This window comes from Paralichthys olivaceus, chromosome 10 (assembly GCF_024713975.1).
Source record: "Paralichthys olivaceus isolate ysfri-2021 chromosome 10, ASM2471397v2, whole genome shotgun sequence".
NCBI classification, from domain to species: domain Eukaryota; kingdom Metazoa; phylum Chordata; class Actinopteri; order Pleuronectiformes; family Paralichthyidae; genus Paralichthys; species Paralichthys olivaceus.
Genome location: NC_091102.1, coordinates 9137087 through 9155474, shown reverse-complemented (window position 1 = coordinate 9155474; position 18388 = coordinate 9137087). Strand labels below are relative to the sequence as shown.

General features: G+C 44.7%; 1 protein-coding gene across 2 annotated transcripts in view; it reads left to right on the top strand.

The window, feature by feature from the left end:
• Positions 1-18388, top strand: part of LOC109642650 (anosmin-1) — a 48012-nt gene that overhangs the window by 17705 nt on the left and 11919 nt on the right. For both annotated transcript variants that reach the window (XM_069532995.1, XM_069532994.1), the window contains 4 exons: positions 11024-11086; positions 11432-11654; positions 15705-15889; positions 16205-16334. In XM_069532995.1, coding sequence (XP_069389096.1) covers positions 11024-11086; positions 11432-11654; positions 15705-15889; positions 16205-16334 — 601 coding nt within the window. The remainder of the gene's footprint in view (positions 1-11023; positions 11087-11431; positions 11655-15704; positions 15890-16204; positions 16335-18388) is intronic.

Below are 18388 nucleotides of genomic sequence, written 5' to 3'. Positions count from 1 at the left end.
CACACCCACCAACCCCCACATTTTCACACAGCAAAATAAAATTTCCCCTCGTCACTTGTTCTTTTTTATTTCAGGGTAATCCGAACCTTCCAAAGTAGTGGCTCATTCTTCATTCCTAAATTAAAAACAATATTAAAAATAACACACATGCTTTCACATCACTTTCACCCAGAGCTTTTGAAAGTGTGTCTGTGCGGTTTTTACAAGGCTTTTGTGTGGTCATCTTATTCTTTGGCGGTAGGTGGTGTGTTTTTGAGGCTGTGAAAAAGTGGGTGCTGGTCGATAGTTTATGGTGGGGCACGGCCGGGGCTGTTAGCCGCTTCAGAGAGACATCAAAGAGGCACCTTTTGGTCACGTCGAGGCCAGACGTCCGTCTCACCTCCCCGTGTTAGCCACATTACCAGCACCAACACCTCAAAGCACGTTGGACTAGAAATCAATCTGTCAGGCGGGCGGTGTCTGGAGTGCCTGTCAGTCGTAGCAGCTGAGCAGAGTGGAAAATTAGAGAAAACAGTCCGAGCCAGTTTGACAATTGATTTACTTTAAAGATGAGATACAGAAAAAGAATTCTGAGGCTGTGTAGATCACACCGAGACGTTGCTGGAGCCTTTTATTTTATCTTGTTGGAGGCAGTGTGAGTGTTTGTGTCTGTGTGGGTGTGTGGGTGGCGGAGGAGTGTGAGGCAGGGCTGGTCAGTCCCAGCAGGAAGGACCTGATCTGGACATGGTTGTTAAGTTTCATTGGCCAAAGGGGGGGTCGCTTCATTGGCTGCTATCTGTAGAGCTCATTATTCACATGGTGGGTGGCAGAGAATGAAAACCCCCACAGCAAAAAAAAAAAGAAGATGTGGCCACAGGAGAGGAGGCGAAGAGGCAGTGGAGCAGCAGTGGAGACTTTTTCCACAGTGAAAGCTTCTCTCTGAAGTGATGTCGCGATGAAATCTACTCACTGCCAAACACCGACTTGTGTTTTTATGGATCACACAGAGCATAGGGGGCTTTTGAACAGTGGCCATTTTCATTTATTTATTTCATTTTCTCAGATAATCAACCTTTCGCAGATTTAAAATCTTCTCACTGTCGGAGGGGATTTAATTTTCTTGAAAGATTAACGTAATCAAAGCGGATGTGAAATCCTCTTTAAACAATAAAGAGTGGTCACACTAAGACAATCTGCTGTCATCTGAGTGTTTATTCTCAATCTGAGCATGGATTGGCCGAGCGTCGTACACGTCGTCGTACACGTCGTCGTGCACGTTGTGTTGACTTTGCAACCTTTTCCTTCCCGAGCTCACGTATTGATGGGTGCAGAAACAAGAATTCATTCTGTAGCTTTATCGGTCGTCTTCATTAATAAATCGTTACCGAACTAATCGCAGCAACGGTCACATCGACTCAGAGCAGATTAGAATGTAAGAATCTTAAAGCTGATGTGCTTAGTAGATGTTGGCTTATCAATTTATTCCAGCGCTACTCAAAGCTGCAGATAAATCCCACAGATTGTGTGTGTGACAATTTCAGGATGATGGAAAAACCCAGAATGTGTGTCAAAGACGCAGTGATTGACCAATCTCTCAGCTTCTTACTCGAGGCTGACTGTTTCAGCGGAGTAATTTATTCTTAAGCTTTCCAGACCTCCTTTTCTTTTGTCTTTTTGTTTATTCCCTGCAGCAGTAGCGTAAATCCAAAAACTCTTTACTTGCCCAGGTTTGCCCTCTCTTTCTGTAGCCCTTTGTTTGCAGCGTTTGAAATCCACATAAAAGGAAAATCAAACATCACCTCAAGCAAATCCAGTGTATTTCTCAATCTGGACGTGTTACAATTCAAAGCAACTGACAGGAACCACCGGCGTGAGGAGCTGGGGCAGTTTAGTGGAGGCTGGAGAGGGCAAGTAGGATTAGTGAATTTCAAGTGTTTCTGAGACTCAGATAAACAAGTGGAGATAGTGGTGGAATGTGACTGCAGCACGGGATTAGGACGGCTTTCCTCCCCTTAGTGCCGGGTTGTGTTTTCGTGTTGTTGGCCTACATCGATGCAGAATCTCCAAGTCTCATTGCATTGGAGATGAGGGGGGATTGGGACAGCGTCAGTGGCCGACAGGACAGACTCCCTTTATCTTGTTTACCGTCTCCTCGGCCTGTAAGTTGACTGGCATGGCCACGACAGAAATGCATTTTTCATTGTCTGCAGGGAAAACGTGACTTCATTATTGTCGCTATAAATCAGCTTTATAGACAGTTAAATAAATATAATTCCCATCGAGGAAGCCCTCCATCATGTGATCAACTTTTCATCTACGCTCCGATGCATCTGTCATCGTAGCATTACTCAGTGCGACGGTGTGGGAGTAAACACTGTAAATCAAGTGTTGGGGCAGATCTGATTTTGGAGTTTTCAGGGAGCGGAGGGTTTGGCTTTCCCATGCCACGTCACATGCAGTGAAAGGCCCCTTTATCACCAATCTGACCCCACATGATGGATACGTCCTGTTGAGTCTAATTGTCATGAAATGTAAACCGAGCCCAGGGATAGGTGATAACTGGAGCTCCGGTTACAGTAATTTTGTCACTGCGGAGGATAACAGCATTAGATGGCAGAGGACCTGCAAGAGAGAGGGAGCGCTCTCAGGGGAACAGGGCATCAATGTGTGTGTGTGTGTGTGCGCGCGTTTGCGGGCTGGGGCGGGGTGTCTGGGTGAAACTTCAGAGTCATTAAGTATTAAGTGAACTGCCATTGCATTCCACAGCAGACAAAGAACAATTCTAGCGGAGCTGTGTGGGCTTTTTTTTGCTCATAAATAAGGCAGGCACCTCTGATTGTGGGGTAAATGTATAATTCATGCACTGCCCCTCCTGCTCCTCCTCTTTTTCTTCTCACTTTCTGCCAAGCGATTCCTTTTCAGCTCTTTGTTGTCTGCGCCCTCAACTGCATTTAAATTAATAATTAAAGTAATGCTCGGAGAATGTCTGTGACACCACCTGCTAGGTTACTCACCATCTCTGAGCCTCGCGCTGAGAAACAAAATAGAGTCTTTAACCGTATACATTTCAGCTCACCCTGGAATCGCTGGACTGCTACGATGTTTTGCTTGGTTGTAAATATGAAGGAATTACGACACAGGCAACATTGGGATCTTGTGTCCTCTCTCAGGGCTGTAAAACACTTGGAGATTTGGAAATAAGGGAAATTCAAGAAGACTGTATAAGTCTTGCTCTGAATTAATTAGCACATTTGGAATTATTTGTATAACTTATATTACTGATAATACAAAGTTGCTGGCAGCCCTGTATATCAAAGGCACATTTACATTTAAAAAATATCTTGATGCTGAATTTCCATATGGTTACCGGCACCTTCAGGGAGATTTAGGAGAGCAGATATTCACCAATTAGTTCTACACCTACATGCACAAACACACAGAAATAGACCACCTGGATCCCACGCGAGCATCATGTGCCTCCAAGTCTTCAGCACTGGGAACAAATAAAGTGCACGGGCACTGACATGCAGTAATTGTTGTCTTTCCTCACTATGAATACAGCAGCACAGTAAGACATGTGGGTTTGTCTGTTAGTTTGCAGAGAAAGAGAAAACCCCACGGCAACCGCTGCGGTATAAGTTTATCTGAAATACAAACCTTAATAAAAACGTTCATTTTGTATCATCGGAAGCATCATCACTCTCAGAGAGACAGTGCACTCAGGACATCTTCCTTAAATTTCCCAGAGGAGTTGTATGGTAGAAAGCAAATGTCCGAGTCAGTTGCTCTGGACATTTTCCGGTACTTTTCCTTCCAGACCATTTAGAAAAATGTCTGAGTGAGAAAATTAAGTGCCATACAAGACACTGACGAAGATGTCAACTTGGAAAGACAACGACCAGCTTTGGTACAGTTACGACATGAAATCTCTCCTTTCTGATCAGTTATAAGATAAGTGTGGTAATTAGTTGAGCAGCCGTCCTCTTATTAGAAAACCTGATGTGATGTTTGTCAGCACAAGTATGAGCTTGCTGAGTGTACGATTGCATCTCCACTTAATCTATTTGATCTGATCCAGCTCTCTGTCTGCTCTACACCCACCTGTGCTAAAACGGCAGCACAGACATAAAACACACAATATCTAATGTGCTAAACACACCGTGAGGTCACGTTAGGTTGAGTTAAATACTGTGTGTTCAGTGCGGAGATATCTCGTTCCTGATTTACTCGCTATATTTTTTTTACAATCCTTCAGAACTTAATGGCCCATTGGAAAGACTAGCTAGCATATGATTTTACACCCACTCCGACACTTGATCAAATTTATTTCATCCTGTTTAACCTGCAATGAAAGTCTCAGTGGGAATCAACTGAAAAGCAGCTATGAGGGTTTTAGGCGTGTTACACATTTTTAGTTTAAAATAATAGACTTTGAAGGGTTATGGCTTTGGGTTGAAATCAAGCCGACTGTGGATTGTGTGAGGCAGTTTAGAGAAGACCATGTGCCCTGAATGAGAATGAGGGAGAGAAAGGGTGATGAGACACGTCCACTGTGTTGTGGTTAAATTAAAAAGTGCTTACACTATCACTTTATATTTTTTTCATTCAACTGTGTTTTCAGATTATTCTCAAAATGTTAATAGCCATTCAAAGGGAATTTTAAAAGGATATAAATTCAGTTTAATGGTTTGGCCCACAACCACAATAAAGAAAAAGGGGTTGTTGTGAAATACACGGCAGACTAAATAAATTTGAAGCAAGGAGTCTAAAATCAATATTTTAACATGTACAGAAGAAATTATTTATTGAGAAACGAATCAACAGAATATGAGAAAAATGAAAATAATCATCAAGTGCAGCACTATAAGAATTTAAGCAGTTTTCCGACATGAACTCCAAAAAATCTCCCAAAAATTGGGTCTGGACATATTCGGAGTTTGCTTTTCACATAGGAGGACTGCAGCAGGAGATTGTCTGAGTAAGATGAAACAGAAGGACATTTCTTGAATATTCGACAAGGACTGGTGTCTGGGTATATTTCAGTGAGTAGTTTACAGCAGCCTGGCACCGGCTTTTATCACCAAAATGTATTGAGCACAGAACTCCGAGATTTGCTTTCTCGCATACAGCCCCTCCAGATAATTTCAGGAAAGTGTCCGCAGTTCTGAGGTCGGACCTCCTCTGTGTTTATTTTGTGTCTCATAAGGCCCGAACACACACGTGTTATATATCATATATAAGATATATATATATATCATATATATATATGAACACATAATCAATAATAATAATTCAGTTATATTAAATGCACAAAACAGTAAAGATAAACAAATGAGTTGGATATGAAAGTGAATAAATTCCTTGTGTTGTGTAACTGAAGTGTTTATTTTGGGCAGACTGTGATGGGTAGCAGTGGCAGAACTTCAAATAGATGTGAAACTCTCCCTGTTGAATCATCAGAACAAAAGATGAGAGCCAGCACCAGAAAAAACTCTTGTTTGATAAAACATCAGATGTGTATGTGGGGTGTGATCGCTTCCGTACAGTCAGTCATGGTGGTACTGATGTTTGTTTTATTAACTCAGCTCCACCTTCTCTTTCACATAAAAGAGTGAACTCAAATCCTGTCTGCAAAACATCTCTCGAGACTCTAAGTCTGTGATTGTCATATTTCAAAAATAAGTGACTGTGCTGATTTAGTCTTACAATCGATAAAACATGTGTCAGTGGCATCACCTGTGTTGCGTTGGCTGTGACCACACACGGGGGTCACAGGAAGACGTTGGGATACCGCAGAAACATGGCCACATAACACTGCTGGCGAGCGAAAGCGCCTTGGCTGTGTTTATGAAAGATTTATCACATGATAAAAAGGCTCATTCTTTGTCCACGCTGCAACATGAGCCCGCTGTTTTCAAATGTATCTACTTTGGAAGGAGTTTTGGAAAGCGTTCACTCTCTGAGCGTGAACACGCCGGCTTAGCGCAGACAGAAAGCCAAAATGGAGGAAAAAGATGAGTTTTGGGAAATTTATCTGGATTAGAGAAGACATGGTCTGACAGTGGGGAATGACAGGCAGGGTGGGTGAAATGGGAGTGGAGAGTAGATAAGAGGCGAGGAGAAACTTGGGATGTCGAGCGCCGACGATAGCCCGAACAAAAGTGAATTAGAGAGTGAATACTGTGAATAAGTGCCTGTTTTAATGGAGAAGGGAGCGGAGCCCGAAACGACTCACTCCCGGATGGGTCGATAGATCTGAGCAGAGAGCAGCTGGGATAATTGAGTCTGGTCACCGGGAGTGCGAAAAGCGCCAGGGCAGCAGAAAGTCGCCATAACTCAATGAGATTGGGGGGGGTGAGATTTACAATGTGTGTGATCAACAACACAGATCCCTTCATATCTGTCTCCCGGTGGAGCTGAGAGCTGCGGCTCCGTCCCGAGGGCCAGCAAAGGCACCTTGTAAATATCAGTTGGCACCGCTCGAGCTTAACGCCGACCATCAGGGCTGCCACCGATGAATTCAGCTCCCAGATGTCGTCTCTTGAGCTTGTGAGAATGGGGGAGAGAACTCACTAGGGAGGGCCAAGTTTCAGCAGACAGTGTAGATACAGGAAGAAGCACAGGTACCCACATGTTTTGTGTCTGTCTAAATCTCATTTACAAAATAACAGTATCAGTCATAGACGTCTCACACATCTGCTTGTGACTGTAGAAATATGTTCGGGCAATATGGGGAAATGTCATCTGGATCAGCATGAATTATGGCCCCGTCTCTTATTTTGTACACAGTGTGTATTGTTGAGCCTGGGGGGATCCTGACTGGTAGCCCTTCATGCTTCATTAACTAAAAGAATAACAATTGCGTGACATTTTATATACGCACTTTTTCATAGTTTATGTTGTTCCAGTCACTCACTTGGAGGCAGTTAGCGTTTTTTACGATAGGTGGAAATAACCAAGCTCCTGTGATGGAGAAAGGCCGTTTTATGCACAGAAACTCACCCCCCCACCACTTCCCTCTTCCTCTCCCAACTTCACCCCCCCAAGCGCCATCCCCAGCCATGACAAACTGAAGATGGGCTGTGGCGTTGGCCGCCATTCAGCCAGCGACTCTCTCATCGGCCCCCACAGAATGCCTTTCAGGGTGCCCCAGAGTAACAACTGCTGCGTTTTATTACGGCGTGAAATGGGGAGTGAAAGAGTCCTATGGATGTTCCTACTTACCCATGCAGAATGTGTCACTATTGGGCTGGAAGATAAGAGGACAAAGGGGAAATCAGCCGCTTTTTGTTGAGACTAACAGACCCAAGTCCATAGAAACGACCCTTATGCTGCTTGTTTACATCTCAGAGCAAAAGAATTTGTGTCTTTTTTAAGGTGAAATTCGCCCAGAAATATGTTAACATCATGGAGGATAATTACATGCATTCTTTATGCTATTCAAACAGATGGTAGCTGTGTTACCAGCATGGAAGATTCGCCTGAGGGAGACCCAGACACTGGCACCAAAACCATGCCGATACACTGTCCAGCTCAATTATGTTCTCTACTCCACTTTCTCTTCCTCTGTTCCAGGGTGTGTGTATTTCCCAACCTAGTTCTCGGAAGTCAGATAAGCTGCTTTCAAACATGAAGTGAAGTCCGAACAATTTCTCCGCGATATTCCAGAATGGCTGCACGTGAGAACACGTGTCTGAAAAACGCTTAACTAACATAGATGTGCAAATGTTAGAGGGCTTTAAACCAACAATATTCAATTCTGTTATACTGCAGATGTCTACTTACTTGAAAAAAAATTAAGTTCAATTTACTCATGCAGTAAGTTGTATGGTTTGGACGTGGTTTTGCTTTTCTTAGTTTCTCACAATTAGCTCCTAATTGGTATAATTCTAGCTTGCCAAAGGCTAATGTCATGTATTTAAAAAAAAAAGTAGGGGTTCATGATTCTGGATGATAAGAGTGTGTATCTGCATGTGTGCGGCTCTGCCATAAAATTGCACAAGAGCTTAATGAGAGTATGCCATGGCCCTTTCCTGAGCATGTCTCTGGCAGCATTGGCACTTTGGTTTTGGACAGAGCACCAAACTGTAAATAGGAATCAAGGATTTGATTGATAAGAGCACCTTTGTAATTATATCCAGTCATCCTATTTGCTTTGGCAAGACATCTGTCGTCGGCCCTCCTCTTCCCTGCTTAAATGTCAGGTTGTGGGTGTGGCTGGGGAGAGACGATGACAGATTGTCAGTTTTCAGCACACCTGCAGGGAACTATCACTGCCTCCACACAAACGCTTGCAATTTTCTTAAGAGTGCCGTTTACGAAATATCCGACAATTTAGCAAAAGCAACTCTCATGATAGTATTTTTACTGCTCCTACAGCGGTTTGTGCCAGTCTGGAACTTCCTCCCCCAGAATCTGGGACCGCGAGGATGAGACGACACCTAACGCACAGCCAGCATACTGATCAGTTTTGTAATATCCTTGCTATGCAGTGTGCTGTGTTAATTCATCCTGCTTGGCACGCAAGCCTGAACATCTCGAAGTAACAACGGTTCTATTTTCACTTTTGCAGTTATGATTGTGTTGAACCAGAAAGAGACTCATCCTCGAGGAAAGCCAATGGAATGCATTCAGTCTGCACACACAAGATCTTTCAATGAGTAAAATGAGCTTGATCCCCGGGCTTATGTGTGTATGTTCAGTGATTTGTAGAAGGGATTTGGAGGCTTTAACATGTGCGTCTACTGGCAGAGTGTCCTTCAGACACTGGTGCATGGCACAGTTACTGCACGGTGCTCGACTGAGGCCGCAGTGCTGAGGTTGTTGCTACTGATGGTCCGCGACCCAAGCTTTTACTCTCAGTGGACACAACTGAGAACAGATTTAATGATGTGAGGTCACAATATTATTTATAGCAGATGATGATGAAACTAGAGAGACCCTCCATAGGATGAGGCACGACTTGAACATTGAGCTCGTATGTCATCTTAAATCTCTGAGGTGTTGCAGCGGTTTCACCTGATCAGCTCTGTAGAAACATTTGTTTTTTGGAGCTCTCATCTGTCACAGCTATGTGCTCCCCCTCCGAGGTGTCCGATTTTCTCCTCCAACACTTCACTTTTTATATCACCGTGGTGATATCTATACTGCCGTGAAGTAATTAAGCAAATTCCCTTTTCCCAACCTCCTCCTCTGAGTGAACTGTTAAACACTCAACACCGAGTCCACACAGGGACGAGGCTGCCTGAGACGAGGCTGGGCAGCGACAGCGAGCTGAATAAGCTGAGTGTAATTGGGCTCTGGCAGGCGTGTGTTACGGTCGTGATTGCAGCATGTTCCTCCAGAAGCAAGGTTTATGTTTCATCATACGGCCGTCCACTGCACTCCATAAAAAGCAAATAAACTTTTCACTGGCAATGGCATAATAATGACAGAGCTGGCTAATGAGAGAATTAAAGAGTCATAAATTCAGCTCTGGCTCCCTGACTGAGATTTGAATTTTTTTTACATCAGCTCTATGTTAAACACACTCCACAGTAGGCGCCCTCATTTAACCAGTCCACCTTGCATAACACTACAGATTGTTCTGATAATATTTTTTTTTCATTCTTCTGGCCAAAACTGGAGCTTCTCTGATGGCAGATATCCATATCGGCCCTATCCGCGTCTCCACCTCTCACTGAGCAACACATTGGACTGTACCAGACAATGAATGGAGGTGGATGTGCTCTAAATGTACTTGTATTAAAGGCTACATCCATACTTGTACGTTTTTTAAACTTAAACAATCTCTGTCCACACAAGCATCATGAGCACATTCGTCATAATTTCCAAGCATCTCTGTTTTTGCACGTTCAGAATAAGATGTAGGCCCTCAGTTTTCCCACCAAGGGCCCATTCAAACATTCGCAAATGTTTCAGAGGGGAACTTCATTTCAACGTTGACCTGCATAAATCGCTTTGCATTCGCATAAACTCTGTAGCAGTGTGTTTTCAAATGAAAACGTAGTCGTGCGGATGTAGCCTTAGTGCTGTAGCCGGTGCAGGAGTCTAAATCAAACAGAGCTGAATGAGTGACTTTGGCAGGTTTCTGGTTGGTGTGGTTTTGGCTGCTCCCAGCGCAGCACAGAAGCAGCCTGGCAGTGGTTTGTCTGTTTGAGTGAACTTGCTCTTCTCTTTCGCACCACGCTCTCAGTGGCCAGCAACAGGAGCGCATGAGACCCCGGCTCGTTTCAGCCCCATCCCGACACATTCCCCTTTTCCTGTGGCAGGACTACGCCTGATTCTATTGGACATGCATGGACTTTTTTGTGTTACATTACGCCGGCTTTTTGTTGAATTTGATTCGTTCAGGGTGAGCTGCTGCATTTAAAGCGAGCGGAGTTCGACTCGATTGGTAAAACTTTCATTCAAAATTTTTTATCATCCCATTATGTTTGGCGAAATGACTCCGAGCTGCACTCACACTGAGGGCTTTCTTTTATCCCGGGCCTGTGCCAAGCATTCAGTAAATCTGTTCCACGTGTTTGAAAAAAAGGGAATCCCAAGAACATTAAACCAAGTGTATCATTTATTAAACGCTCTCTGTTCGGCGTGGTTAAGAGAAGGGTGTTTAGTGCCGGTGCCAGAGTGTATCAGACCCAGACATGAGCAGGAGAAGTGGCAGGATGAGAATGAGGCATGGAGAGCATTGGAGGATAATAGTGTTGAGGCATGGAGCAGGAATCTGAGGGCCTACACCAAGCAAAAGCAAAGCATCAGTAGGTTTCTAGACACAAGGAGGCAAGTGTGTACCTGTCTGCTCATAATGGACAACCACTGTGCCCCGTGTTTGCTTTTGTAGAGGATGGTTTGTGTCAGTAAGCAGGGGCATCTGAAACAAAACAAAAGTGTGAGTGGTTGTTGTGGACGTGGAGGGGGAAGTGGCTGAGTGAGGTGCCTGTCAGGCAGCCAGCGCTCCAGCTCAGAGAGCACCATCACCGCTGCAGCGGCCCTTTCATGTGGCTGGCTCTTTGAAGAACTGACACCCTTCTCCTTTTCACAGTGCCTGGAGCCCTGCAAGGAATCCTGGGACCTGAAGGAAAACCAGTGCCAGGATTTATGTGAGGTATGTCACTACCACAAATACCGTGGTTGCCTCAGACTTGAGAGTGTTTGAGCCTCTCAGACTTAGTGGAAAAATTCAATAAGGGGGAAACTTTAGTAGGAGTGTGAAGTAACTCTTTTTGCACTGTAACGACACACACACTCTCTCTAGGAGGATAAATCAAAGCTGCTCAATGTGCTCACCGCTCCAGTGAGTCATGAGCTGAAATGTAAATAGGACAATCCCTGTTAGCTCACAGAGCTGCCTGTTTGCAGCCAGGCAGGTTGGTCTTAAAAAGCATCTGACATGTATTTTTCCTTTCTCCCTCCACCTCCTCCTCCTCGTCACCGTTCCCCCACTCCCCAGCCCCTCTTCCCCAAGAAGCACTACGAGTGTCTCACGAGCTGCGAGTTCCTGAAGTCGGTAGAGGGCGTAAAGCAGGGCGACTGTCCCGCCCCGGAGAAGGCCAGCGGCTTCGCAGCAGCCTGCGTGGAGAGCTGCGAGGAGGATGGAGAGTGTTCGGGTGTGAAAAAGTGCTGCCCCAACGGCTGCGGCCACACCTGTCAGCTGCCCAAAAACCTCTACAAAGGTAATGCTCAAGGCGATTAGACTCAACATTTTATTATGTCACAGTAAAACCTTTCTGCCACGATAAAATGTTCTTTAAAGTTCTAGTTTTCTAAAAGTGAAGTCCTGGTTTATTGTGTGTGGTAGGGCCGGGCGATATGACTTCATATAAATATCACGATTATTTCTAACTTTTACCTCGATGACGATCAATGAACAATTGTCTTATGCTTGATGATGTGCTCGTCTCTGTTGCTCTTCAAACATGTATTTAGTCACTATAACCCCGATGTCCCGGCTGTGCACGTCTCATCTCGTGTGGAGCAAAATATTGGAACTTGTTTAAATACATGTCTCATACATTCTAGAGGGAATCACACAAACACAAAGTGAACGTCAAATCCTGTTCGTGTCCTAATAACTTGTGATGAGTGGTGTTTATTGGTAACGTGCAGAGTGAGCACAGACCGGCTGGGGAGTGAGGATGGAGGACATGCAGCAGGGTAATACAGCACGGTACAACGCACACTGGCCGCTGCTGCAAAATGAACGTATAGTGGAAACCCAACAGTTTGTGAATGCACACACTGGGGAAAATATTAACTGAATTAACCGACATGGGCAAGATTAAGTAATGTAGAGGTTATAAATGTTGATTTCGATACATTTTTGGTTAATTGCTCAGCCCTACTGTTTGGTTACTTACTAAACATTAAGACAGCCTACGTCATATATGTAGGATGACAGACAGTGACGTAGAAAGTGTATCATAGCTATACTGTGTCCCCAACAAATCATCTTTTCATTGAATCATTGCCCCGTTCTATCTTCAGGAGGGATTAGATGAACACAGTTTGTCATCTGCATACTGGATACACCTCCCTCTCTGTTTTTCCCGTAAAACAAATGACGTATAATGTCTGGTGACGGTCCAACATAAACATCATGATTTTAATGTGATTAAATTTTGCAGTTTGCGTAATTTTCATAAATAGCATTGAAACAATCGACCCCTCTTCATCAAACGTTAATTTAAAAATCTTGGTGACGTAGATTGCTGATTGTCTTGCACAATTTTCAACAACCTGCTTAGCATCATGAATCCCTTCTTTCTGTATTGCGCTTCACCCACACAGCGCTCTAGTGCTGTTTCTGTTTTAAATCTGATTACATCCTCTGTCTCGAATTTGCCGGATAAGCTCGAGAGTTTCACAGACACAGATGTACCCAAGAATCTTTGCTCCAGTAAAACAGTTTAATAGCCACTGCCCAAGGCGGCCTGACGGTCTGAGGGTGCCCAGTCATTATGTGAGAGAACCGAGTGCCCCTGAACTTAGAGATGGGAGCTTGGAACTGCATTACGTACACTATCAGCACACAATTGCTGGCCGCCCGGGGCCATAACAAAGTCGAGGAGATGCTGAAGTGAGAGCACTGAGTCTAAATCGAGCTTTGAAGTGCAACAGTGATAAACTTTAGCTGCTGCACGCTCTGAAACACTCTGCAGTGAGTCCAAGCATGTTTCACTGTGCACACTGTATTTATCAGACAGAGGCAAGAGCATGCGATTTGTGAATCTGAGCGTATGCACACACCAGAGCATGCTGGTTTTAACTGTATGTTTGATTTGGAATGATCCCGAGGGACGTCACAGTGAATGCCACGCTCTAAAGGTGAACAGCACGTTAATCGAGGGGAAGATGAAAGCGGGCGTAACCTTGAAAATTTCAATTCACCCACCCACTCAATGCAAACCATTCACAGCAGCGCGAGACCTTCAAATCAAGCAGCCTCTACTTGCTGATTTAGTCCAAACCTTGAGCTCATGGCGGGTAGCCGTCAGCGCTGCACTCACACTGAATCACAGCGAGCGTGTTGGTGAAAGTCCAGATGGAATTCCTGTCCCAGTCCTCGGTGTTAAAGGTCTAATTAGTTGCTCATGGTTTGAAGAGCGAAATTGTTTCTATGTGTGCACCAAGTGTGTATGTAGTCTTCGCTGTGATGAGCTGTGATGCTGGAAGCCATTAACAAACACAAGCTGAGAGAAATGGAGCGTTTCCCCCGCTGAGATGACTCTCAGATGTGTGTGCGTGTGTCTGTGTATGTTCAGGTTAGGGTGCCTGGCCCATGTGCATGTGTCCCTAATGGAGAAAAACTGCAGTGATCAGGATCAGGACCCCACAGGGCTTTTATTTAGTAGCAGAGCTTCAAAAGAATCAATAGAAAAGACGCTGTTACCCATCATCCACTGCTCTGTATTGTCATCTCAAAGATGTGTTTGTGGAGGTGTGCCACAGAAAAGATGTGCATGTATCATTATTATATTAGGGCCTCGCATGTGTTTCATTTGCACATCTTTCTTTCTAAAGTTGCCTTCATTACTTGGAAGAAAAAGTGCCACATGTGATGCAACCTTAACTTTTCACAAATGTTTTCTGCACTTATTGTGAAAGCAATGGAAAACAATGAACCCGTGGTGGTGGAGAAGGTAGTTGAAACAAAAAATATGTGAAAAATTTAGATTAAATTAAATTCAACAATATTCACACTGTCACAACAAGTCAGTTAATTAGTCCATCAGCCATCCAACGTTTACCGTAAGCACTATTTGTAGTGTTTCCCTCAACCCCTGTAATTACAGCAGCACTTATATGACAGTATGTGCGTGAGTATTGAAAATTATATTCCTGGAGTGTAATTGTTGGCGTGATTAAGAGATGAATGGACGCTGTGCTCGTGATCGTGCCTCAGCAGCAGTTACATCATGACTGGGAGTAAACGTGTGGCCATTGAGGAATGAGCACTGTATGATTTTTGGACCCAGCCTCACCCCGAAAGCTTTCTTTGGAAAGAGCGAGCTGAGAGAAAGTATATTCTTTTCCCTGCCACATATTGCGGAAGAGAGGGGCTGTATGTGTGCGTGTGTGCATGTGATTTGTGTTGTTGCAGGGGAACTTGTGTGACTCTGTGGGAAGATGAGTTAAGACAGAGGGGAAGAGGAATGCTGCGGTTACCTTGGTCGTCCGTTATTGCGCAGAGAAGTGTTTGTTCGCGCGCACTCACACACTCTGCTGCAGAGCTGTGAAACCGCAGTACAATGACCCCCAGCTGTTAGTATGCAGAAAGCTGTTATCAGCAGGACACAACAAAGCACCGACTCCATATGCATGTGGCTCAAGGACCCTCCTCCATCTTCCAGGATCTTGTATGTGTCAATCAATCACTTTCACATATTGTGTACGTAGACTGAATGGAGATATAAGGAGCTCAAGTGCCCTGCATACAAAACACAGTCCTGATGATGATGATGTTTACCGACATGCTGTGCAGTAGCCTTGAGCGCGCGTTGGTGCAGTTTATAAACGTGGCGCGGTGGTGGGTTGCTCTGTGCCGACAGAGGTCCGGTGTAATTGTCTGAAGTGCGAGGTGATTTATTGAGAATTGTGGGATGTATTCTGCCTCCTCCTGTACTTCTAAACTCACTTTTCCAATCTCCATCTCATTATCACTGTACCCGACGCTCAATCAACAACTCACTACGTCTCCACTGCAATAAATTCACTTGAGAGAGTCGGGCCTGACTTGGCTGTGCGTTTGGCCCGATCCTGCACTTAATAAATCTCAAATTTATTGCACATGGCCACGCCGACCTCGACTGAAAGGCTGAATCTGAAGTGCAACGATGCAAATGAACTAAGCATATATGTGCATATGCTTGCACTTGGGTATGTGTGTGCAAGAGGGTAAAGAGATGGACGTTATGTATGCGATCTTACATACCTGAATGCAAACTATGTGTAACATTACTAAGAAGCGTGGCTGATAAAATACGTCGCTCCGGCCAGGAAATCTCACATCTGTCACAGTAGGGAGATGATGCTGTTGACCCACAGCATGTATTAAATCTGTCACGGTGAGGTCATGTCTCATTTTTCAAATCTGTATCTTTTCTTTCCACTTCGCTTTCACACATGAGAGGAAAACAACAAATGTCACGTTGAAGTTCATCTATAATGTTTTGCACGGTGGTAACTCTGTGTCACGCTATCTTCTTCCCCGCCTGCACTTTCAGGAGTCCCACTGAAGCCGAGGAAGGAGCTGGTGTTTTCGGAGCAGCCGTCGGGTCAGCTGGAAATCCGCTGGTCGTCCAAGTTTAACATATCCGTGGAGCCCGTCCTCTATGTGGTGCAGCGCCGCTGGAACTATGGCATCCATCCCAGCGAGGATGATGCCACAGAGTGGGAGACAGTGGCACAGGTAGGAATCTACATGTAAAACCCTGAAGCATAGCAGTAAGATAAATATGTTTTTACTTTTCAATGCCATCAAATGTGTCTTTTGATCAGAGCTGTATCACAGCAACAGAGCCTCACGCTCCAGCTGTGAAAGTGCTGCACTGCACTGACAGACTGTTGCACACGGTTGCACATTCCTCACAGTCGCAGTGTCTTTGAAAGTCCTGGCAAAGAGAAACACACAGATGACTGATGTGGAAGCAAACTCACGTGGGGCTGTGACCCTGCGTGAACCCTGACCCCTGTGGTTTGCTCTCCTCCCCATCTGTCCCCTCAGACCACAGAGGAGCGCGTCCAACTGGCCGACATCAGAGCCAGCAGATGGTACCAGTTCAGAGTGGCTGCAGTCAATGTCCATGGGACCCGCGGCTTCACTGCGCCCAGCAAACACTTCCGCTCCTCCAGAGGTCTGTGTGTGCTATGTACATATGCGTGAGTGTGTGTGTGCGCGCCTGTGTGGCCTTACTTTGTGTGTAAGATCCTGTTTGACACCCACTGCCCTCCATTTGTTATGGTTAAGACCTTGGAACAGGTGGAGCCTTTGGGAAAGAGTTTTTAGACCTGATCTGACAATACAAACTCAAGTGTGGGTGGTGAATCATACATTTGCATTTCATCCGAGCTTATTTAGCATTTTGTTGTTTAAAAATGTCAGTTTTTATTCCCATGGCTCCCTTTGCACCTCTTCACAGACCTGAAACACATATTTTAAGCAAGGACAGAGACTTGTTCACCTTTTTGTGTGTCCATGTCTAACATGTTCACCCCCATGGCTCTATTAAACTGAGGCAAATTGATAATGGTGAAGCCCAGTACACATTAATCATTTTATCACACCTGAATTGTGAATAATTATTTCATCCCCCCACATTTAGTCACTGTGCTAAATAGAAAAGCTAATTCTTGTCAATGCAGAGTAGAATCCAAGTAAAGTAAAGAGGAGCGACCGGGTGTGCAGACCATTTCTTCCCTGTGGTGCAACCAGATCTTCAGTTATGCCTTCAAAGGAAGGGGTTTCCCCCTCTTTACACTCATATAAAATGTAATATGTCTGAATTAGTCAGGATATTGCAGGTTTCAAATAAATGCAAGTGTTGTCATGCTTCCAGAGGGGGTGATGTAACTGAGGCGGGCTTCAGATCTTTGCCACAGATTAGTGAATGAGCTCTGATGCCATCCTGTGTTACCGCTCAGCTCGCCTTCCCTGTATTTTCAGTGTTAAATGACGCTAAATACACGTGTTGTCTCACAGATGGCATTTGTTAAAGTTATGGCCAACTGTCATGTGGTTCCATGGGATTACAGGTTTGTGAATGTGATATTTTGTCTAGATTGCATCAGATACTGAGCTTTTTTTCACATGCAGAGGCAGAACCATGTGCAACATGTAGAAATGAAATGGCTGAGGTAGCAGCTTTGAATTCAGTGCACATGATGTAAAATAGGTTCTGCATTGTGTGGACCACTGTACATTTTTTCACCAGGCTGCAAGAAACTTTTTAGATAAAGTTGTTTACTACTGGATCTCTGGCAGTATGAACCATTTTCTGCCAAATACCTAAAATCTGTGCCAAATACTGAAAGTTTAGAGTTTGGTATGTGTGTACGTGCACATGTTGACCTGTCCTGTCAATCCTTCGTCATCAGTTCGCTCCCCAGAGTTTTGCGGATGGCTGTCAGGCAGATCCAGATACCAGGTGGGGGGAAGGATTCTGCTGTTGGGATGGAAACTGATCTCCAATCTGACCAATCAGTGCCAGAACGCTGATAGATTGATGGGAGCTGTCATGGACTTGATGAGCTCCTGGCTGTTTTTGTCATACCATTGTTATTTATATAGCCGGACCATATCATCTGATTGCAATTTTGCAGTACTATACTTAAAGGGCCAATTTGTAAAACTCGGACGCTTATTTATTTTGTACGGCCAAAGTCAGCTGGTGTGGATAGCTCAATATGTCCAATTTGTGTTATTGGACTGGATTAAATGTGTTTCAGGTGGGAGAGGGCACAGGGAGAGGCGAGCCAACTGGGTTGTGGCGTGAATCATTTTCTCATTACAGGCCTATTCCCTCCGGTCTGGCGTCTGGCATGTGGCCCTGCCTGCCCTCCTGCAACCAGCAGCTGGGTTGCAGCACATACATATTGGATCAGAACCAGCTTTAGTGTGTGGGGACACATACACAGTCACACACACACACACACACACACACACACAGAGTTAGCGTACAGGAATGCTGAGCGCGGAGCCAAAGTGAGCAGCATGTGTTTGTTAACCCCTGACCTGTGCTCTCCGTCCTGTTGAACGCTGTCATGGATGTGACATGACACCTGTCATAACATCGCACAGCAGATTGTCAATGGAGGACTAATTAGTGTACACAGTGTCATACTGCTCCCCCTCCTCAACAGCAATATAAACCCTCAAGTGGTGAAAGGTATCTTTAGCCTGTAATACACT